At 40.0% G+C, this 21,546-nt stretch overlaps 1 protein-coding gene across 1 annotated transcript in view; it reads right to left on the reverse strand.

Annotated features, from left to right (window-relative positions):
• Positions 1-85: 85 nt before the first annotated feature.
• Positions 86-21,546, reverse strand: part of esama (endothelial cell adhesion molecule a) — a 65,416-nt gene continuing 43,955 nt past the window's right edge. Inside the window, exons 2-7 of the mRNA XM_084374365.1 lie at positions 8,578-8,729; positions 6,601-6,802; positions 6,288-6,443; positions 4,959-5,081; positions 4,576-4,708; positions 86-3,385 (exon numbers count right to left, since the gene is read on the reverse strand). Of these exons, the coding sequence (XP_084230491.1) occupies positions 2,851-3,385; positions 4,576-4,708; positions 4,959-5,081; positions 6,288-6,443; positions 6,601-6,802; positions 8,578-8,729 (1,301 nt within the window). The 3' untranslated portion in view covers positions 86-2,850. The remainder of the gene's footprint in view (positions 3,386-4,575; positions 4,709-4,958; positions 5,082-6,287; positions 6,444-6,600; positions 6,803-8,577; positions 8,730-21,546) is intronic.

Consider the following 21,546-nt stretch of genomic DNA (forward strand, 5'->3'; position numbering starts at 1 on the left):
TACAGAGCAATAGAAAAGATCCTAAATAAGAATGGAACGCTGTAATTTAACAGTCTATTTTTGTTGGGAACGAAACACACACAACTGATCATTTCTCTTTTAATTGAAAATATGATACAAAGCAATTTCCATGAACATAAATATGGAGAATACAAGTGCACACTGCACATTAATGTCCACAGTATATTCCTACTGTATACATAAGCACACGTTTGGCCACAGTAGTTATACAATCCATCATGGTTTCTAACTGACTGACAGTGAGCACTTCTTTAGTTCAGGAAACACTGACTATTTATAAACTCTGCTCCTGTGCTCTTATACATACACATATACTGTATAAAAAATAAAGGCTTGTCTTGAATACATTTTAATGTTCATAATGTACACATATGTTCATAATGACCCATTTGCAGGTTAGCACAGTGAGTCTATGGACTGTGGCTGTAAAGACTGTTCTACCCTTCAGGATGATTTCCTCTCGACCATCGACTTCCCACAGGAAGTCCTTCTGTTTTACCCTAATGTATTAAAAACAATACAAATCTAAACAGAACTACCAAAGCTTCAACACACAGCTAGCACTTGCTTTTGCATTTTGCTGTCACCGTTCTATCAAACTTGTGTTAAACAGATAACAATGATCAGAAATATTCTCTACAGGATGCTCTTCTGTTTTCCTTCAACATCATCAAGTTTCAAATGATTCAATTCAGAATTGTTACACTGACACCCTGCCCACAAACACAAAACAAACAAAAAACAAACATATGCTCCAGTGTAATGACAATACAGCATAATAGGTAGCACAATGACTATATATATTTTATTTTCTATTCCAAATCAGACGATATTTAAATCAGCATTTGTGTGAGCTGAAGGTGGAGCAGTCTGTTAGAGTGCCTCTGTCATCTACTGTGTGTATCAGGAGCTAGAGCTGTTCTTATTTAGAAATACTACTGAGCCAAGATTACAACAGTGTGATACAGGATTCCTCTTTCAATTCTAAATAAATATTGAAATATATTTTTAAAATGAAAGTAGCTTTTGAGCCAAAATCCTCGGTTTATCTACGTCACTGGTATCAGGACAACATGTATTTGGTACAACACTCTGGTGTTAACACTCTCTTTGGTATAACAACTGTAGGTTGTTCAAAATTAGCAGATTTACTCCTCCAGCTTTGAGGTGAAATAGTATAACGTAATCATCTTCTCATGATAGGAGACAGTAGAAGGGCGCTCTGACTGGGCACCTTCCAGACTCTTAAAAGCACCTGGATATGAATGCTTTTGTCTGCGTCCTGTTACCACTTCTTGGAAATGTCAATCAAATGGTAAATAATGTCCGTCTAAAAATGCTTTTGGCAGAGGATCAAAATGTTTCCAGAAACTGGATTACATTCCTGGAAGTAAAGTGTAACTGCTGCTAACTATAGCTACAACTTAGTTCTGCTAGCTACTCTGATAGGAGCACCGCCGGGGAGTGTTTAAACTGCCTGGAGAAAAAGTTCTCGGAACTGGGTTTAGCAGCCTCTATGGACAATATGACGGAGGGGAAGAGATTGAAGAGGACACTAAAAGACTGCAGGCAGATGCTGAGCTGGACTTGCTGTTGCTGTTGAACAGTGAATAATAAGTAAATAAGGCCTGCTAAGTTATGTCGGGTTGTTGCACGCTTAATATTTGGCTGTGTGAGCAAAGTTGTCAACATGCCAGTTTGTGCGGGCGCCAAATTGCTCAAAATAGGAATTACTGCATATTGTTGCTTTAATTTCAACAGTTTCTTAAACAGTTCTCTTTCTACACTAGAAAGTAACGACAGCAAACAACGAGAGCCTGTTAAAATAATGATGCATTACATACTGTATATCTTTGGTTCAGTATCCAGTGTTGCAGGCAGACGTACAGTATGACCTGCATCATATGTTCAATTCAGGCTGTGGCCAACAAATTGCATATGTATGTCACACGTCTAACAGAAAATAAATATCATATTTACAATTTCAATGCTGCAGGCAACTTTAAATTATTACAACTCAAGTGTGGACTCGTGTATTTGCAAAGTCACCAACCTGCAGTTCTGAATAGTGGTCAATATCATAAGAAGCTTTTGCTAATCTGTGTTTAAAGAATGGAGTCTAAGAGCATTTCATAAGCTGAACCACCGACAGAAGTAAAGCCAAAAACAAACAAACAAAAAAAAGGAATAGGATAATGTATCATGTGTATACTGTTGTCTTATCTCTCTGTCCATAAGTCTGCTGCAGTAATAAACTCATTTATAGAACTTAACACTGTATATTACACCCTGTCCTCACTAACTTCCCTTTTAGTGGCATTCCCTCCTCTGAACAGTACAGATATAAAACAGTGCTTCAACCTGTTCTGGTCTGGTAGTTTTAAGTAAAGATGATGGATGAAGTACAGCAGACCTGCATAACTTCTTCTTATTTCATCTGTATTTTCATCTGTGCGATGTGCATCCACATGAAATCATCATTTACTGTCCACTTTGTAGAATTAGTATGACAGAATTAAAAAATATATATATAATACGACATTTAAAAGCAACATTTTGAAAAGAAAAATTGATTAAGTAGAAAAGATGATACTGGACAAATGTATGAAAATCATATCTATACATAGTTTGTAATGTATACAGTGCATACAGAATATAAAAGACCTACAGTAAGTATACTTAAAGCAAGTAAACAGTCTGTCTGAAAGTCTTGCCATGAAGCTTCTTGGCGCAAATACATGAATTTGACATTTTCCTCTACTCTTTGCTAAATAGAAATTAAAGAGTTTCCTTTAATTCCACTGCTTTTGTCAGCAGCACTGGCAGGTGTTAGACCAGAGAGCCGGCCTGGTTCTGTGCAGGCACCATAATGGGCACCCCTCCCATGCGGGTGATGTTGGACGCTGTGATTGTGGAGGTGGGCAGCGGTGGCGGGGAGGGAGCGGCCTGGAGCTGCAGCTGTGGCTGACTGTAGGTCTGCGGCAGGACCTGAGCCTGGGGCAGCTGGGTGTAGCGCTCTGGTCTGGGTAGGGAGCTCCCATTGGTGCTGGCCTCAGAGGAGACGGGCTGTCCGCGCGGCAGGGTGGTGTTGTTGTTGTAGCTGTAGTGGGTAGGGGTGGAGGCGCCGTGATGGCGGGACGGTCGGTAGCCGGCCGTGCTGCCTGTGGCGGTGATGATGGATGCTGTATCCGATGGGGGGCGCTGAGGGTACTGCTGCAGGTGGTGGTGGTTGTTGTGGTGGTGGGATGACTCTTTGTGGTGTGGGCTGGAGGCTATGGAGGACAGGGTGCCGTTCTTGGAGATGATATCTGAGCCCATGCCACTCTTAGCCCAGGACACTCGTTTGGGAGCCTGGGCGTCCTCCCTGGAGGTGGATCGGACACACAGTCAATTTACTGTTTACAGCACACACATGACGTTAAAGCTTCCCCATGTCACATATTAAAGAAGAAATACCTGATTCTGGCAGGTACAAAAAGCTGAATTTCTAAGCATTTAACTCCCTGTTATTTAAGTCAATACAATCAGGGGTTTGGCTGCTGTCTTAGGTCATCTATGTCTATTATAGCCTAGTCTCACATAGTCACACCTACAGTATCTCCACAGAACTGTGTCCTTACTGGAGAAAGGTCTGGCTGCACCAAGTATCATTCAGGTGGAGAGGGGAAAAACACTCTGGCTTGTTTGTATTTCTTTAAATCAATCACAATCGTCTTGGGATGATGCAGCGATGGTGCCTCTGCTAAATAGGAGGAGGAGGAATGTGGGAAGGCGAGCCCTGGCTTTAAAATGGCTAAATCCCTGCTAAAGCAATCCCAGCATGCTAGCTTGAAGATTGTTGTTTCACATAGATCTTCATAGCATTTGGAAATGCTATCATGCAGATAATGCAGGTAATGGAGGGGAGGAGAATGCTGAAACAGTCGGCCAGTGGCAGGCTTACACCACCTGCCTACATCTACTGAGTCATACTACAGTAGGTATAGTCTAGCATGGCCAGACATATTGTCCTGTAAGCACTGTGCCAGTGCTGATGCTTATGGTGGCTAAAGTTAGCTTATGTTTGTAAACTTAAAAAGACATTGCTGTATAATGGGTATTACTAAAGGTAGTTCTTTACTTGTACTATTGATACACTTTATCACTTTTGGAAATGGGACTGAGCAACACCACTACAAAACCACAGACACCTTTGTTCAGACACATTGTGACACATCAAGGTGTGTGTGGACGATTGTCATATGTATTGATAATGATAATAATTGCAGCCCTAGGTGGGACATATTCAGAGTGAGTTTACTATTTTGTCTTTCTCTAAAATGTGTAAATGCAACCACAGAAAATTGTTTAAACTACTATTAGGATGTGTCATTTTGATTAAGCACCACCTGTTTCATAGTTACTGTAAGAAGCACTGAGTTGTAGCATATTTCTAGTGAGCAGGTCAGCCACCAGAGAGAAGTCATTTTTAATCACCTCATATAAACCAGTTGAGACTATAAACATAGCCAGTGTTCATCTAAAGGCTGCCTGGAGGTAAGCCACATAACTCACTTGATTTCATTGGCCAAGTCGTCCTCATTGTCTCTCCGCCTCTTCAGCACGTACACGACGCAGATGAAGAGGAGGAAGCCGACACCAATCAATGAGCCCACCGTGGCGCCAACAATCATCCCCACATTAGTGGCTACAGGAAGAATCATGGGACACACAATGACTACATGACAACGAAGCACATCTGTCTACATTTTGTACACATTGTTTTTTGGAAAGGTTTTCTGTTAAACAAAGTTCATAAATGAGTCTAAGATAAGATAAGAAATGTTGCATTATACTGTAAATATGCAAAGCTAAATGCTAGCTAAAAACCAAATATATAATATCATTTCCTCATCTGTTCTATATGATGGATGGTCGTGGTGTTGTGTGCTACGTACAGGTGACGATGTCCAGGTTGATGATGCAGGACTCTGACCCGGCTGAGTTAGAGGCTGTGCACTTGTACTTCCCTGACATGTTACTGCTCAGGTTGCTCAGCCTCAGAGTGCCTGTCTTCTCATCTAGAACAGTGCAGAACACATAGGATTACTGTCAAGCACGCATGCACACACATTGTTCCTTCTGTATTTGCACGTACATGCACGCATATGACAAGACCTAATCAGACTGAAGATGCACCCATTGCTTTAATATAATAGACATTGTGCATCATTAATACTTGACAATTCATCATCTTTGTAATAGAAAAGACAAGAACAATCAGTTCAGAGTCAGTCGTTTACAGAGATCCTATAACAGTATGCAATTATGTCAGTTATGGACAATAGTACTACTGAAGGCAATGATTTCATGCTTTCCTTCAGGGAACAGTTCAGCTGTTTTGTTTCCACTATGCTGTACCATTGCTTCATTTTATCAAGTAGCTTGTTTAAGCCATTCTAATTCTGTGCACATGGAAATAAACTAAATGTGAAATTTGTAATTGATTATGCCAAATATATCTTAAAGAGGCAGCGAGAGATGTGTTATATCATTCAACACTGCATTAAAAAATGTAAAAAAGCAATATTATGACAGCAAGCAGCCCAGCAAGTACTGCGGTAAATTCATTCAAATCACGAAGGTCAACACTACTCTCATATCTGTTTGATTCAATTTTAAGCTGTGGCGTGCAGGCTATTAGCATAAAGACTAGAAGCAGGGGGGAGCAACTAGCCTGGCTTGTTGTTTCTCCAAAAGTTGAACTATTCCTTTAAAATGAACCATGCCCTCCTGGAGACGAATCGACCAAATCAGAAAAAAGCATCTCGTACTATAACAGCACCACTGTCATCACTTCATCAGAAATCTGAAACTGGGGTTCAGTAAGCTTCTAGGAGCCTGACTGGAGGTGCAGTAATATAAGGGCAAATGCTAATACTTTTGAGTTTGACTCCTAGTGGCAGTATAAAAATATCATTTTAAAATGCTCTCATCACATAAAAACTCCCCACACAGTCACGTTAGATTAGCTCTGATGTCAAAAGTCGCTCTTAAATCCCCAAAACACAAACCCATGTGTAAAAAACTGAATATTAAAGATACTGTACTTGCTCTGCTAACATTACTGTCACTGAGACGTTCACCACAGATCACACAGATTTCTAGATGATAATGCAAACCCTCCAGAGATTCATTCCTTGTTCAGCAACTTCAACAACCCGGGCAGGTGCATAAACCTTACTTCTAAGTGAATAATAAAGCTTAGTCACTGATGATCCACTCACTGAGCATGGGTGAGAAGAAGACCTCCGAGATGGGGCTTTCTTTCCTCCACTTGTACATAGGAATGGGCTTCCCGGAGCTGGATCTGCAGCTCAGAGTCACATTTCCCTTCAGCACTGGCTTCCCTGACAGGGAGCACTTCGGAACAGCAGGAGGGACTGAGAGGAGAAGATTAGAATGTTTATTTTGTTCATTTTTTGCAACATAATATATGTAATTCAGTCTCTCTTAGTCAAGTCAATGTGATAAGTATCACTACAGTTTAGGCAAGAAGAAGTAAATGTGTTGTCCTCTCAAGCTGAATCTGTTTCTTACCCCTCACGTCCAGACTGAGCTCAGCAGGGGGGATAGGATTTTCAGGAATGATGATCTGACAGAGGTAGCGTCCCGAGTCAGACTCCTGGGTGTTGTTGATGTACAGCGAGACGTCACGTGAGGGCATGCTGCTGATGAAACCAACGCGACCCTTAAACTGGGAGCTGCCCACGCTTATGGAGCCTTTGGTGTAGGAGACAATCTGGAAGAGAACAGAGAGATGATGTCAGACACAAAGAAGGAGGAAATAAATCAGGCTTGTGAGCACACACGTCAGGAACAGGTATTTGTCCTTATTTATACACAACAGTGGAAGCAGTTTCATGACATTCATGTCACCATGATTGCATTTGGCGCTTATCCTAGGTCAAAAGAGTCAGAGAGATATTTAATCTTAACATCTCAGGCCCACAAAATTGTGATTGTTTGGCATCACGTGAACATTTGTTGGAATGCATCACAGAGTAAACTGACATGGAACATGTCTTGTTCGTGGCCCATTTTAACCTAGGTTTTTAAAGGCTTGGCTGAATTTCTCCAAAATAGGACGTGACACAGTGTGACATGTTGTCGTGAGGGAATATAAGGCAGAAACCCAGTTAAACTTCATATTTCTAAATCTGAACAGTAAAAATGTTTAACTATACATAACATTCAGTGTGTCCTGCAAACATTGAAGTCAGACACATTAAAAGCCAGTGGGTTTTTCTTACAGTCAACAAATCCCATGAGAAGACCAAACCTGACGAGTGTATCATATTAACAAATAATAGGTGTGTATCCAAAGATACCTGAGTTATCTTATTCCTCTGTGCCACAGAGCTCCAAAAACTATTCAAAACACACCATTGAGCCACACTTTTGCACTGCAGTACTTAGAAATGGGATAGAGCTGCCTGGATGTAAGGTAAAGGCTCACAGTAATGGAGGCAGCTGCAGACACAGAAGATGAGAATGAGTTGGCTGGCTTCAACAACACATTTCTGTGCTGACTGAGTCACTACCACTTCAGTCAGGTGTCAGTGCATGGAGGTCAGTAAGGTTAGATGTGAGACAAACTAGGCCAAACTAGTTTTTCAATTTTCAACTAAGTAGTTAGTTTGCAAAAGTGATTACCTCACATTAGCTGCTGGACTGAATGCCATGCGCATGGCTGTGCATCACTGTAACACTGTGTGTGTTACAGTGATGCACAGCCAGAACTCTCTGCAGAGACTGTGGCATCCAGGTTTGGCTTTGAGGTGATGAGAGTGTGTTCTTTTGATTCATCTTTTCTGGCCACAAATGACAGTGAGGCAGAGTGAGACACTGTTCAGGCATATGAACAAAAAGCCTCACTTTTAATCAACTGTTTCTTTCCTGGCTCTCTGAGTTCCCTTTTCCCCTGTTTTCTTTTTGATTGTGACCGTTTTTTTGGGTCGTCCATCTGCACAGCCCGATGATCTGACCTCAGAAGATCCGTAAGCTGAGCCATGGCCAGGTCTCCAGATAATGTGTAAAAAAAACAACAATGTAGGCTTGAGGAGGGGGGATGTTCAGCTGGGCTGTTACGTAAAACCCCTCCGCTGTGTTTCATGTTTTACTGCAACAGTGACTTCATAAATAATCTGATTTGGAAAAAACACGTTTATCTTAATTAAATAATTCAATAATTGTGTTTTTTAGTGTGTCACTTTCCTCACACAGAAAAACACACACTTGCAACAGTATGATGTAGTAAAGAAATAATGCATTGCTTGTGTGAAAGCTTTAAGCCTTTTTTGTCTTGGATTAATTTCTAAGGGTTTACAAAGGAAGAGCTTTGCCAGATTAACAGTATAAGAACAGGAAACACCCTTTAGAACTGTAATCCCAGATATAGCCACAGAAGACAAAGTAAAATTTTATAGTGCACTATATACTGTACTATATGGAGCAAGATTACTTCAATGTTTCCCATATATGACTGTATATAGAATCTCCCATTCACTTCCGTACCAGCTGGGTGCTTTCAGAGACAAAGTTCCAGATGATGGTGTTCTGATCCAGGTCACTGCCTGGGTCTGTGCTGTAGGAGGCTCTCAGCACCACCATCTGACCCTTGATCACATCCATGCTGCTTTGGGGCATCTGGATTTGGGCCCAAATGCCTGGATGGAGGAAGGAGGAAGGGGAAGGGAAGAAAAAAAGAAAGCTGTTAGTTCGACCCTTCTGCAAAACTGATCAGATTTTTATCCTACTGATGAAAAACTGAATTAATCTGCATTGATGAAGGTTCTCAGTCATCCAGGTCATGGTAATTCTAAGTGCTGTATCGTAGGCCTGGATTAATCTGTGTTTTTAACTTTACTTACAACGCTGACACAGCAGTAGCAACACATTTTGAATCTCATATTATGTCACCAACCATTTAGCTGCAACTTTCAATAAAAAGAAAAACACACACATTTAGTTAAGCAATGATCTGATTCAACATTATTCATAAACAACACTAAAGATGAAATGTGACATGCCATAAATGATAATAACAGAATCCATATCCAAACACTATTTTCTACTAAGAAATCACTTTTTCACGAATATCATAAGACAAAGGCAAGTCTATACAATATAAATATCATAAACAAAGAAGAAGAAACAGCTAGAAAGTCTATTCATCATAATCAAAAACATTACAATTCCTGTTCCTACCAACCAAAGTTGGAAGAATATCCATGCAGGTGAGAACTTGTGGAGGGTAAGTCTTCATAAACCTACAGCACTCATCTTCTGAGCTGATGTTTGTTTCTGCTCAACTGCTCTGTTAGCCTGATGACAGAGTCCGGAACAACTGACACAACTTCAGTTTCTATCAGGTCACTCCAAGAAGTCAATCTGTGAGTCGGCATGTCCACAAAGCTTTCCACTTTTCATCTCTGAAAGATTTGACCTCAGGGATTTATACGGGACTTTGTGTGACGTTGATATGTGACATTAATATGAGAGTAAAGGCTTGGAATGGAGCAGAATATCACTAATCCTCCAGAATTAGATGCTCTTTTACAAAAAATATCAAAATATTCACCTCACTTCCGGCACAGTAAAAATGGTCTTAAGAGTAGGCCACATTCAACACATGGGAGCAACCATACTAAACATAGTGAAGTTGTAAGGGTACCAAAAACTCATACTTAAATAAAGTAAAGATGTTAAAATATTACTTTGGTAGAAGTAAAACTCACTCATATGCATATCAGTGGAGTAAAAGTCTTACAGTATCTGATACTGAATGTACTTAAGTATCAAAAGTACAAGTTAAAGTAAATTATAGATCTACACATACTATGTACAGTATGTACTGTACACTGAGGCTCGACTGATAATCAGATTCAATACTCAGCCTTTTGCTGATTATCAGAATCAGGATTATTTTTTCTTAATCTGATTGCCTTTAAAATAATAATCTTAATTCTAATTTAAAAATGCTTTACTTAGGCTCTGAAGCAGTGTGCAAAATAACTAGTAACTAAAGTTATCAAATAAATGTAGTGGAGAGGAAGTATATAAGAGCAGATAATGGAAATACACAAGTACAATGACAAGATGTCACATTGGGATGATCTTCTTAATGAAATCTTCTTGGCTATTGGTACATCATCGGTTTATTATAGGGGAAACCAGTAAGGAATAAGGAGTCTGACTTGGATTCTGCTCACTATTGCAAACTATAAGTATCTCTAATGACTTGAACGTTTGGCTGATTACTGCATTAAGTATCTTAATTACTCATTAAACTATGAGCTAGAACAAAGAACAGGCTTGTGAGGCTGTAAAGTGGCAACATAAGAAGATAGAAGTGATTTAAAATGAAGCACTGCACTCATGGGTTCACTGGCAGAGTAAAATGTAGTGTGCATTAATAACCAGAGGGGGGCAGCAGAGACCCAGACACATTTGGTACAACATGAAATGCACTTCCTGCAGGTTTAAATGAACTTGTTTTTCTTTTGAAAATCATTTTATGTGTGATATCCACTTTAAAATCATTCTGTGTGTCCCCAGTCAAGGAAATCACTTGCATACACTCGAATAAGTGACTGTACATGTTTGACTGAGACAATGTTTGTTAGTGCTCAGAGGCTGACTTTGCTTAATTTATGCTTACAGGAAATAATGGGTTTGACTTTGTCTCTAATAAATGCTAGCCCCAACTTTGGAGGAGAAAATGTTTTTTCTTTGGATCATGTTGTTAGTCAACAGAAAGTGTCTATCTCTGCCATTTTACTTTTCTGTCCATCCCAGCAATCATGACAGAGATAATCAGACATAGGTTCTATAAAAGACAGTGAATATAGGATGATGGTTAAACACACAGCAGCTTTGTGTTTTTTCTGTATTTGATCCCTTTTCATCTCCATCACTCTCTCCTCACAGCCTCTCCCCTGGTTTCTCTTTTCCCACCTCTCCTCTGGACAGGACTTATCTTTGTCTTTCACACTCTTCCCCTCAAATAACATTCTTTATAACAAATCCAACAGTGAGGAAAAAAAGGCATACCTGAGTTCATTTTGATCAGTCTCACTAAGTGTCTTAATCAGACAGCATGCAATGTAGAAATGTGGCAGGTGTATGCACATTATAAAAAAACTATGTGATTTCTCAGTGTGTTCTTGTGTGTGCTAATCAGTTTTACTGTGATGATCTTCATGTGAATACTAATGCAGAAAGACGGACACGTAGCTCATGACATCCACTTACATGCACAAACACTCACACTGCACTGCGCTCCAAAAGCACTCGTTTTAAAGCCACACTAGATTTCCACACACACATGCACCATGCATACTGTATTAACCTACTTCACTGTACTGCAACAGGGAAAAACAAGTCATTCCTGCTAATTAGTACCCTTGTTTGGGTGTCATGATTGTCACTAACAAGAATATTTCTTCATGCACAGGAAGTGATGCAATGAAATGTAAGTGCAAAGCCCAATTCAGAAGTGTGAAGTGGTGTTCTGTCCGGACTCATCAGTGTTAGCTGAACCTCTTCTCTACCTCTGCAGCAGCTAGACACTACAAAGAAGAAACCTGAACCGCTAATGTCATGGTACATGACTTCTGGGTATTGAAGTCCACAGTATTCAAAGAGCTGCCTCAGGCTCACTGCCATTTGGGGCCACCAACCCAAAGTTCCAACGTGCGGCTTTAAATTCACAATGAAACAGCATTTTAGAAGTGTCCCGGCTGCTTAATCTGTGCTTTTCTCTGAAACAGAATATTAAATGGGAAACTTGTAGGAAATCAGCAGAAAAGAGAAAGACAGCTTGATCTGGTGAGGTGCTATTGTTGAAAGGGGTTCTTACTGATTTCAGTTTTTATATACAGCCTACCTATTACAGTACAATACATTAGTTTAACCTCTTATAGCTGAATTTTGGCCACACGGAGGCAGTGAAAATAAGTTGTGAACACAGCAGAACAACAGAATTACTGTATCATCATCTTTTAAGTCAACTGGTTAGCAAACAGTTGCTTATTTACAAATCCAGCGCTTACAGAGTTACATGTCACGTTCATTTCCACCTGAGGAATCAAAGTCCAATAGTCCCTCTCTTACAGCACTGTTTATGGTCTCTAACTCCTGAAGGCTATCAGGCTGTTTAGCTGTTAGATGCTTCACTATGTTCACCAGCTTGTGTCTAACTGTTTCTGTTTCTGTCAGTCTGGTAGTGTACTATGGGTTGTTAGAGCTTCTTCACTAAAAAAAGGGTGGCATGAGTGAACCCAAACAGTAAAGCTGTAAAGTTGTGGCCATGATCTGAAACTCACTATAGATTCTAGGAAATAAACTTTCTCTGTTTTCCCCTGGAAAAAAATCAAGCTGATGTCAAATGGATGAGGTCATGCTATTTCTGATGAACTTTCTCGGCACAGCTGAAATTAGAACTACAACAATGCACCATGTAAAGAGATCTCCATGTGGAGTAGGTGTAGGTATCAGTTTCTCTGTCACTGTGGGGCTGGATGGAGCTGATAGTGACAGTGATGAGGGAGACAGACAGTGGGTAGGCTAAGATCCTTTTAAAAAACATTGTTTCTTCAAAAAAAAAAGGCATGCATGCTAATGAAGACATTATGATGGAGACAGAGGTGGGGAAGGAGTCGGATGAAAAAGAAAGATGAGCAGTGACGGAAGGGAATGTCCTTAGAAGGAGGACAAAGGAAGGACAAGAGACGGCAAAACAAGAAGAGATTCATTGTGTCAATTGCTCTTTAGAGCTTAAGAAGATTTGCCGTAGAGTGAGGCCGCTTGTCTGGAGAGGTGCTGACTGATGGATGGATGGTTGTAGAGATGATAGAAAGAGGCTTAAACATAAACATAATGAGTCACTGTGGAGCAGCTCTCTGATGATTACAATAAGCCTGTAAAAGATTCCACTGAGAGGCTGCGGAAGTCTCAGAGAGATGGATGGATGAATGGATGGATGAATGGATGGATGGATGGATGGATGGATGAATGAATGGATGGATGGATGGATGGATGAATGAATGGATGGATGGATGGATGGATGGATGAATGAATGGATGGATGGATGAATGAATGGATGGATGGTAAAATAATTCACAATCACAGAACTGCACTCTTAAAACAACAGTGAGTGGAGTTTTAACATTTTAACTTGTGTAATTGGTATGAATGAAAGTCTAGGGGCTCTACCTTACGCCGGGCAGCGTCAGTGTCATTGCTGGTTTCAATCCAACGCTGTTGTCATTTTCAGGCTCAGCAACATTTCCATGCGTGCAGTAATGTCACTGCAGCAAATATCGTGGCATATTTAAGCAGCAAAACTAAAAGATGTAGTTATAGACTGGACAGGACAGAGGAAACTCTCCAGAGGAAACAGAATTAAACTTTTATCTTCTGAAATAAATACTTTTAGACAGGTTTGATGAAGCTTGCGATTTATCATGAGGACGGCTGCTTTATTCCAAAGAATTTTACTGTATAAATTTGAACTGCGTGTTTGAGCTTACGCTGTGTACAGAACATCTCTTAACATTAGATCCTGACCAATCCTGTGGGCGAGTCTGGAGATTTAAATAATCAATGAAGTTGATCTGCTGTGCCTCGTGCGTAATGCGCACGCTGGTTCTTTTAATGGAGAGATGCACTTTGTCATTGCTGGGGGATCACTGCAGGTAATATGTTCCTCATTAAATACATATTTTACCCACCTGCATCACATCCGCTATTAATCAGAAAAAATATTTTTACAACCTGTCCAGCCTGATCCACACATTACTATTTACCACACAGGGATGCGCAGCACATCCTCCTCCTCCTCCACCACGGTTAGATGTAAGTATTTTTGCTCAAATGCAGTCAAACAGAGATGTTGTTGGGACAGATAGTTGGGAAACGGCTGAGGCAGGGCGTCCAGCAGCCAAGGACCACATAGAGCTCCACCGTTTAAATATCAGTGCTGAAGGTCCCGGCACACCTGCCTCTTAAAGAAATGGGAGATGACACTGTGATTGGTTTAATTTATGTTACGTTCACAACACACCTAACTAGAAAGCAAAAATTCATCAAAATGTAAAATTATTCCTTTGAATATGGAGTTATTGTTGGAAAACAAATCTAGTATTTTGTTCTGAAACTGCAATTTGTGACCTGTGGTGTGCATACAGCACAAGACCTCCCAGCAGGGATCATCCACACACCAACATTTCATTGGGTAAAATAGGCCAAATCTTCAGCTCCTCATTAGTGTAGATGGGCTGCTCTTCATGATTTAGCCTGATCAGACTGGTACATTTTTTCCCCTAAAAATCTTGCCAAGTGCTGCTTTAAGAAGATTTCCTGCCAGAAATCCTCCCTGATTCCGATGAGAGTGCATCCCACCAGAGGAAAAGATGAATGAATGTATGGAGAGATGGAATATGAAGGGATGAATAGAGAAATGAACAAGGCCAATGGGATCATATTTATAATGTTCACTCTTCACTCTTAATTTGGTCAGTGAGGCTTAATCTTTCCCTCTGTGGAGGTCTGAAATCCACTGAGCAGGCTTTAAATATTCCATGGTGACTGATGGCAGGGCAGATGGGAGCGGGTTCGTTCAGTGTGAGGAGAATGAAGGGTGTAATGAGGTCTGAGTGGATCTCACTGGAGGTAATGGGTGAATTTCACTAAGTCTGATTTAACAAGGTGTTTCATGGTAAGGTGGACACACTTTCATTCATCTTAAGGGTTTTATACTGTAGGTGAGCGTGCACTAATGACGGGTCTTCATGGGGGGCCAACACTTTGGGAACAAGCAGTGGTTCCTAAACATTTTTAGACCACAGCAACCCCTTTCAAGTGTGCTCATTTGCTAAAACAAATCAAAGCAACTCTAAAAATAAATTAAACAACACTAATTTCATTGACATTCCCTGGAGTGAAAAAAAAGATAGGAAAAGGAAAGGAATCATAGCAGTGATACTGGTTAACAATTCCCACTCTGGTGGACAATAAAGTTTCATTCTGTTTCACTCACTTTCAGTATCTGAATTCATCCGAGTACAGTTGTGTGTACATAAACTTAGACATGACATTGTTTATGCCTAACATGTCTATGGGGGTAGCAGGAAACGTCATTATATAGCAGGACTATAGCATGAAAAAAATGAAAGCAGCACAAGGTTGAGAAGCAAGTACTTAATCAAATCAGAGGACTGCTTCACTTATTTATTACAAGTCCTTTATGGTTTTCCATATTATATTCCTATAATATTCATGTCAGGACTTATAATGCACAGTATTTTACATTCTTGTATGTTATTTCTATCAGCAAAATAACATACAGTAATATTTACATAATATAATAGCTCATGTCAATAATGATAACATTATTTATAACCAATAAAAATAAGAGCTATAAAGAAAGGAATCTCAGTCTGTCTGTCTGTCATTCACATATCTTTAGAACTGTCCATGCGATCTGTTTCACATTTCTGCATCTAACTGCAGACCAAAGGGAGTGCAGTTTTGAATTTGGACGTGAAATACACTCAATATTAATACATTTTTAATAAACAGTGAACACTGCTCTGTGCAGCAGTGGGGGGCCTGGCTTCATGGCTCTGCAGACTGAAGCTGGGTTCAAACGTAATCCCTCTCACATGATCTCATGGGGAAGCAGACGTAAACAAACTGGAGATTAGCATGGTGCAACAACTTGCCGTAGTTACGAGTTGCAGTGAGGAAAAAACACAAAGGCGGAATGATAAACGTGTTTTGATGAGTGGGGAGAAGCGGTCAACACAGGTTTTCTATCCTTCGGGGAGGACTGTGGGTTAGATTTAAGTTTCTGCAGTATGCTCGCTAACGTTAGCCTCAAGGGCTAGAATGTTTAACATTGCTTGGCAGCACTGTCAGCTACTGAGATGCCTCTCTCATTGGTTGTTGTGGTCCAGCTCTGAAAGTACCGATGTAGTCCTCCACATTTTAAATCTTATATATCAAACCCCCGATGTGTCTGTGAGCAGTTCAGGAGGGTTAGACTGGATCTGTAAACCCCTCAGCGCAGCACTGCAACAGTATTTAAAAAAGCATTTTTGATTTATAAAGTTAATTTCTCTTTAATCTGTATTACGTTTTGTGGCTTTAGACAAATCTACCTTCCTCTTACATTCAGAATATTTTTCTCAGTATAATACTACATGGCCCACTGTCTGTGTCATTCTAGAGGCACTTCAGATAACCGGGGAGAGACTTGTCTGCCTGTGCTGCTACTGTAGTCATCAACAGAGCAGAGGAAATATTCATAGCAGACCCACATCAGGATCGCTACACCCAGACTGGCTGTGTGTGCCAGTGAAGACACAAGTACACAAGGCTGTGAAATGAGTAAACTGAGAAAAAAAAAAGAGCGAGGTTAGACTTGTACTTTGCTTTGTGATCAATAAGTCAATACCAACAAAAACCCCAAGGCAAACTGCTTTGCAAAAATGAAAAGCCCATTTATTAAATAGGAGCTTGGTATTTTATTGGTTATGACTTATTGATCACAAAGCAAAGTACAAGTCTAACCTCCCTCTGTTTCTTGGTCTCATGATGTGTCCTTGGATCCAAAGAGCCTCTGTTTTTGATACCTGCGTTAATGAAGCAGCACCCCAATGACAATCTACTAGCATTTGCTCGTTTTAGCATATTGATAAAACCAGAGGAGTGTACTGAGGAATTCACAGGTCTAATGCCACATGCAAAGGAAAAAACTTGTTATATAGAACTGACAGTTGCATTGTCTGCTAAATCACATACAAAACAAGCAATTTATTGGTATGCAAAGAATGAAATGCCATGACTGCTGCTCCAGTGCTATGTATTCCTGTATATCAGATGAAACTCATCACATAATAATCCATTCAATCACAACTTCACTAAACGTATTCTATTCAGTTCTCTTCTATGTGAACTAGTTTGCCAGTATCCTGGATCTTATGAAAGCTGAAAACTTTATCCAAAGTGATTCTGTGTAACAGAGCAGGATATTACACACACTTACACTGTAACTCTATGTACTCACACTAAACTTTCCTGGAAGTGAAACAATACGATTGGCTTACACTGCACTAATCAAGCTGTTTCTTTGAAAACCAACTTGGTGAAACATTACTCATGCATCAGTACTAGCTGAGTCCAGTGTTCTGAAAAAAAAAGCAGTCTCAATCATGTGTACCTATGTATGATGAATGTTATGAGCCAATACATCAGTGTGGAAAAACTCAGATGACATTTGGCTGTTTGAACTCAGAGCCAAGTATATACTGTACACATGACTGAGCACCATGGCGGCACAACAGAGCCAGTTCGTTCCCTTGATTAAAAATTGTTTGCTGTGTGTGTGTGTGTGTGTGTGTGTTTGTCTGCACTGTATGTGAAAATGTCCTAATTACAGGAAACATTCAGATTAAGCATGTTTACTTCTACAGGCTTCACTGTAGATAACGCACAAGTCCAGCAGCCCTTGATGGGGGTGTCCTTAACTTGCAACTTTAATGCTGAAGAGATGGGTGGAGTCGAACAGTCACTTCCTCCGACAGCGTTATCAGTCACTTTGAGTAAACGGCTAAAGTGAGTGAGGTGGAGAAATAGATGTGATGCCATAGTTAAGATGTGAGGTTTCTTTCTTCATCCTTATTTTCAAAAGTTTCATAATGTTTTATATGAAGTAGAAACTCCACAAAAAAAATTGTCAAACTCTACAGCAGCCTCATTAAAGAGTGATAGCGGAGAAACAAGAGGATGAGAACAAGAGCAATTAAAGGCAGAGGAAGGATGGGGACACGTGATATAATCTTGATGATTAGCAATGAGAAGTAGTTCAGTGGTGCAAAGATGTCCCCATGGAGGACAACTGAGTCCTTCCTCTGGAGGCTGGGTGGAGAAGTGATGCCCTACTCTCCCATGGAGATAAACTACTGAAAGGACTCATGGGACGGTTTATCCCAAATTCACCGGATCTTACTTTAGATGGGTGATTCCTCTGTCATCAAAGTACGAGTGAATGAGTGAGTGAGTGAGTGAATGAGTGAGTGAGTGAGTACCGATCAAAGTCAGATCAAATGAGAAAAGCATGCCATATCATAAATATTTAAATCAATATTAACAATGTTCAGGCAGATGGAAAAGGTTCATCTACTTGCAGAAATACAGTTTGAAAGTTTTAGATCATATTCACACATCCTCAGGCTCAGGGTGGGAAGCTCAAATGTTGTTATCAAGAGGATATAATACCGAACTGTTGCTTGATGAGGCAAACAAACAAGTACATGAGTCAGTGAGGAATAGACTGAATTCACACAGCTGCCACTTCCCTCTGGGATGGAGGCTCAAATGTTGTACTGCCGTGATCAGGTTGCTGGTCGACATAGAGGAAACTGACAACTTATCTCATTTCACAGCTCCTAACTGATCAGGAACTGTAAAGATGCATGAAAAGTGATAATCCAGAGGGACATTGAGCCATATTTCAAGGTAAAACAACACATTTGATAACCAATTAGCTCCTTTCTCACTTACATTACCATTTGATAGTGTGACACGATACACTTAATTAGGTAGTAGGGTGTAACCCAAAGCTAATATCTGTATGTTTATCTGATTATTTTACTATATCAGCTACCGACTGCTTCATTTTCTTTGTTAAATTGGTTTCTGCTGCTAATGCCACCCCTACCTGGTTTATGTAAAAATATAGCTGCTCACAAATTATAAAAAATAACATCAAATAATAATAATATAATAATAAATACATCAAATTACAAATAATTTCGATTTGTATTTGAGCCGTACTGAAATATAAGAGTAAGTCTAAATGGAGTCTAAATAAAAGCTGAGTGACTGCTGACTGTTAATGGTTGGAGTGCAAATAAATAGAAGTAATAGAACAGGAAACATTGGACTATTCGACAAACAGACTGAAATGAAGATGGAAATGTTATTGAGGATGGACCTGATGAATGTGTGATTATTAAACTTCAAACTACAACTTCTGTTTTTCCTTTCTTTTGGATTACATTTCGTCAAACTAACACCAAGGCTTTGGCTGCTAGCAGCTCCTGAATTCTTCTGAAATCTTCTGAAGATGTGACGTTTTGTGGAATGACTTCTTAACAGAGTACACCAGAGATCCTGCCTGCCACCACTGTGAAGACTGAGTTCTGCTGAAGCAGCAATGTGTGTGTGATGTGTCTGTGTGTTTCAATCTGATTGAGGTGGCTCTGAGTGGAGACAGTGTGACATTTGGGGCCAATATATATCATGTGACGGATCATTTGGAATATTACTTCAAAAATTAACATTCATATGCATCTGTTCAGAGCACATTATCTCTTTTTATCTGAACAACAAGGTATTGTCATTGACATCCTTTGCTCTTGGTACTGACCTGCTGTCTAAGATCTGAACTTTGCTGCCCAGAGATGCACTGCACACCCATTTGTTTCACTGCACACACATTTCCAACCATTCATAAAATATAACGTACTATAGTTTTTTAATGTGTTGTGCTTTAGATAAGCATTCACATTACCAGAAATCTGTTTTCTACTCAGCACTGAATTATTTAGTCAAACACCAACCGTAACATCACACATTCACAGCTGGAGGCTTTCACTTTCACACACCTCACATGCATTAAAGTACGTATTGTATTAATATTTAACAGTACACGTTAAGTACAAAGAACCAACAAGTACCACCTATAGATTCAATGAACAGATAAATAAGATAGACTGCACACAGTGCTAGTATAGTTCATCCACTTCAAAATGGTGTATATAATGTTCTGTATACTGTAGGTGGAAATAATTTAATTTTTTTATTTTAATTTTAAAGACTTAAACACTTCTTCCAATTTAAATTCTATTTGTTTTCAATAGAAATAACAGCATTTAGTGGAGTGACATGAGATCTTTAGACTGGATTTAAGGTTAGAAGGTCAGCTCCACTGAGATAAGGGCTCTTTTTGTCATGTGCAATATTAGCAGCACATTTAAAAACAGACAGAACAAAAGCATTTTGTCATGAATTATAGATAAGAGTAGAGTGAGAGAAGAAGAAAAAAGACACACTTATGAATCAGTGGCGCAGTTCATATGCAGTCAAATCAAGTCCAAACATCTGCTTTAAAATCACTCAGAGCAAACCGTTCCTGACATTCAGCTTTTATATTCCTGTCTCATACTAACATGGGAGATGAAGGACAGATATTGGAGGGGAAAAAAGCACATAAACAAAGTGGAATACAGAAAAATACATACTTGAAAGTAAATCAATTCAGAGTCAAACCGCCGAGGTATCCTGTTGCAACACATTCTCACTCCTGACACTGACCAGGCTGCTGTATTTGACGCACCGGGAGTGAGAACGGGGTGCCTATTAACTACAGGTATTTTTTCCACACACTCCATGGTTGTACTCAACCACTAGGGGGCTGTGGGCAAATATGAGCTATGTTAGTTGTTGGTTTCCCACCGAATAATAGCTATGTTCAACTCACTCCTCACATACACAGATATAATGCAGAAGTAATCCCATTACAGTGAAAATACTTCACTTTAGATGTTTTTCTGAACATTACTATTGTTATAAAGACATTTAGTCCTCACAAAGATAGAAGTGTAAGAGCTGTCAAACACACAGAGACACACATATAGCTTCCTGTTCACCAAGAGGGCTCAGGGCGAGTGACCGAGGCAGAGCTCATCATCTGATAACTGTGCGACTGCCGCTCCTTCCAGTATAATTAAAGGAGAGACACAGTGGTGGGACTCTCACTGAGGAGAATGTGTCGGCTCTGTCCTCGAGCTGCAAAACTACCAGCCACTCATCAGCTAGATCCACTGAGAGAGAGGAGGGAAGCATCTGCTTAATTGGTGAGCAGAGATAGTATGAGGCCAGGAGGGTCAGCGGTGTGTGTGTTTGTAGCTGGAGAAGTCTGCGTGTGTGTTCAAACACTAGTCTTCAGTGTGTTTAGATGACTTTCCATCTAACTATGATACACATCTCCAGTGCTGGACTCTTACTGTCTCTTGGGATGCAGACTGAATGCTTTCGTGTCTGAATTCATCCTGTACTAACTACATAAATGTGTAGAGAGATATGTAGAGTCTACGCTCTCCTACGTCTCTCCTTCACTGAGAGGAAGGTTCTGTTGTCCTTGTATGTGCAAAAATAAAATCAGCAAGTAGAGGAACTTGGCTGTGGTCTTTGGTCAGCATGTTTGCCAGTGTTGAAAAAGTTGCCATGAAAAAACGTCTCACCACCACTTGCTATTAACCAATCAGATATCCGTCTGTATTACATGTTTCCCTTCTGATAATATTTGGTTTTATAAAAAAATACAAAATAAACATTCTGTTGAGAAATGAAAAATGGATCAGAGGTTGGTTGAAGCGATACACAGCCGACCAGCTTTCTTTCGTTTGTCCTCGC

This window comes from Pagrus pagrus (genome assembly GCF_965226575.1).
Source record: "Pagrus pagrus genome assembly, chromosome: 14".
Taxonomy (NCBI): Eukaryota; Metazoa; Chordata; class Actinopteri; order Spariformes; family Sparidae; genus Pagrus; species Pagrus pagrus.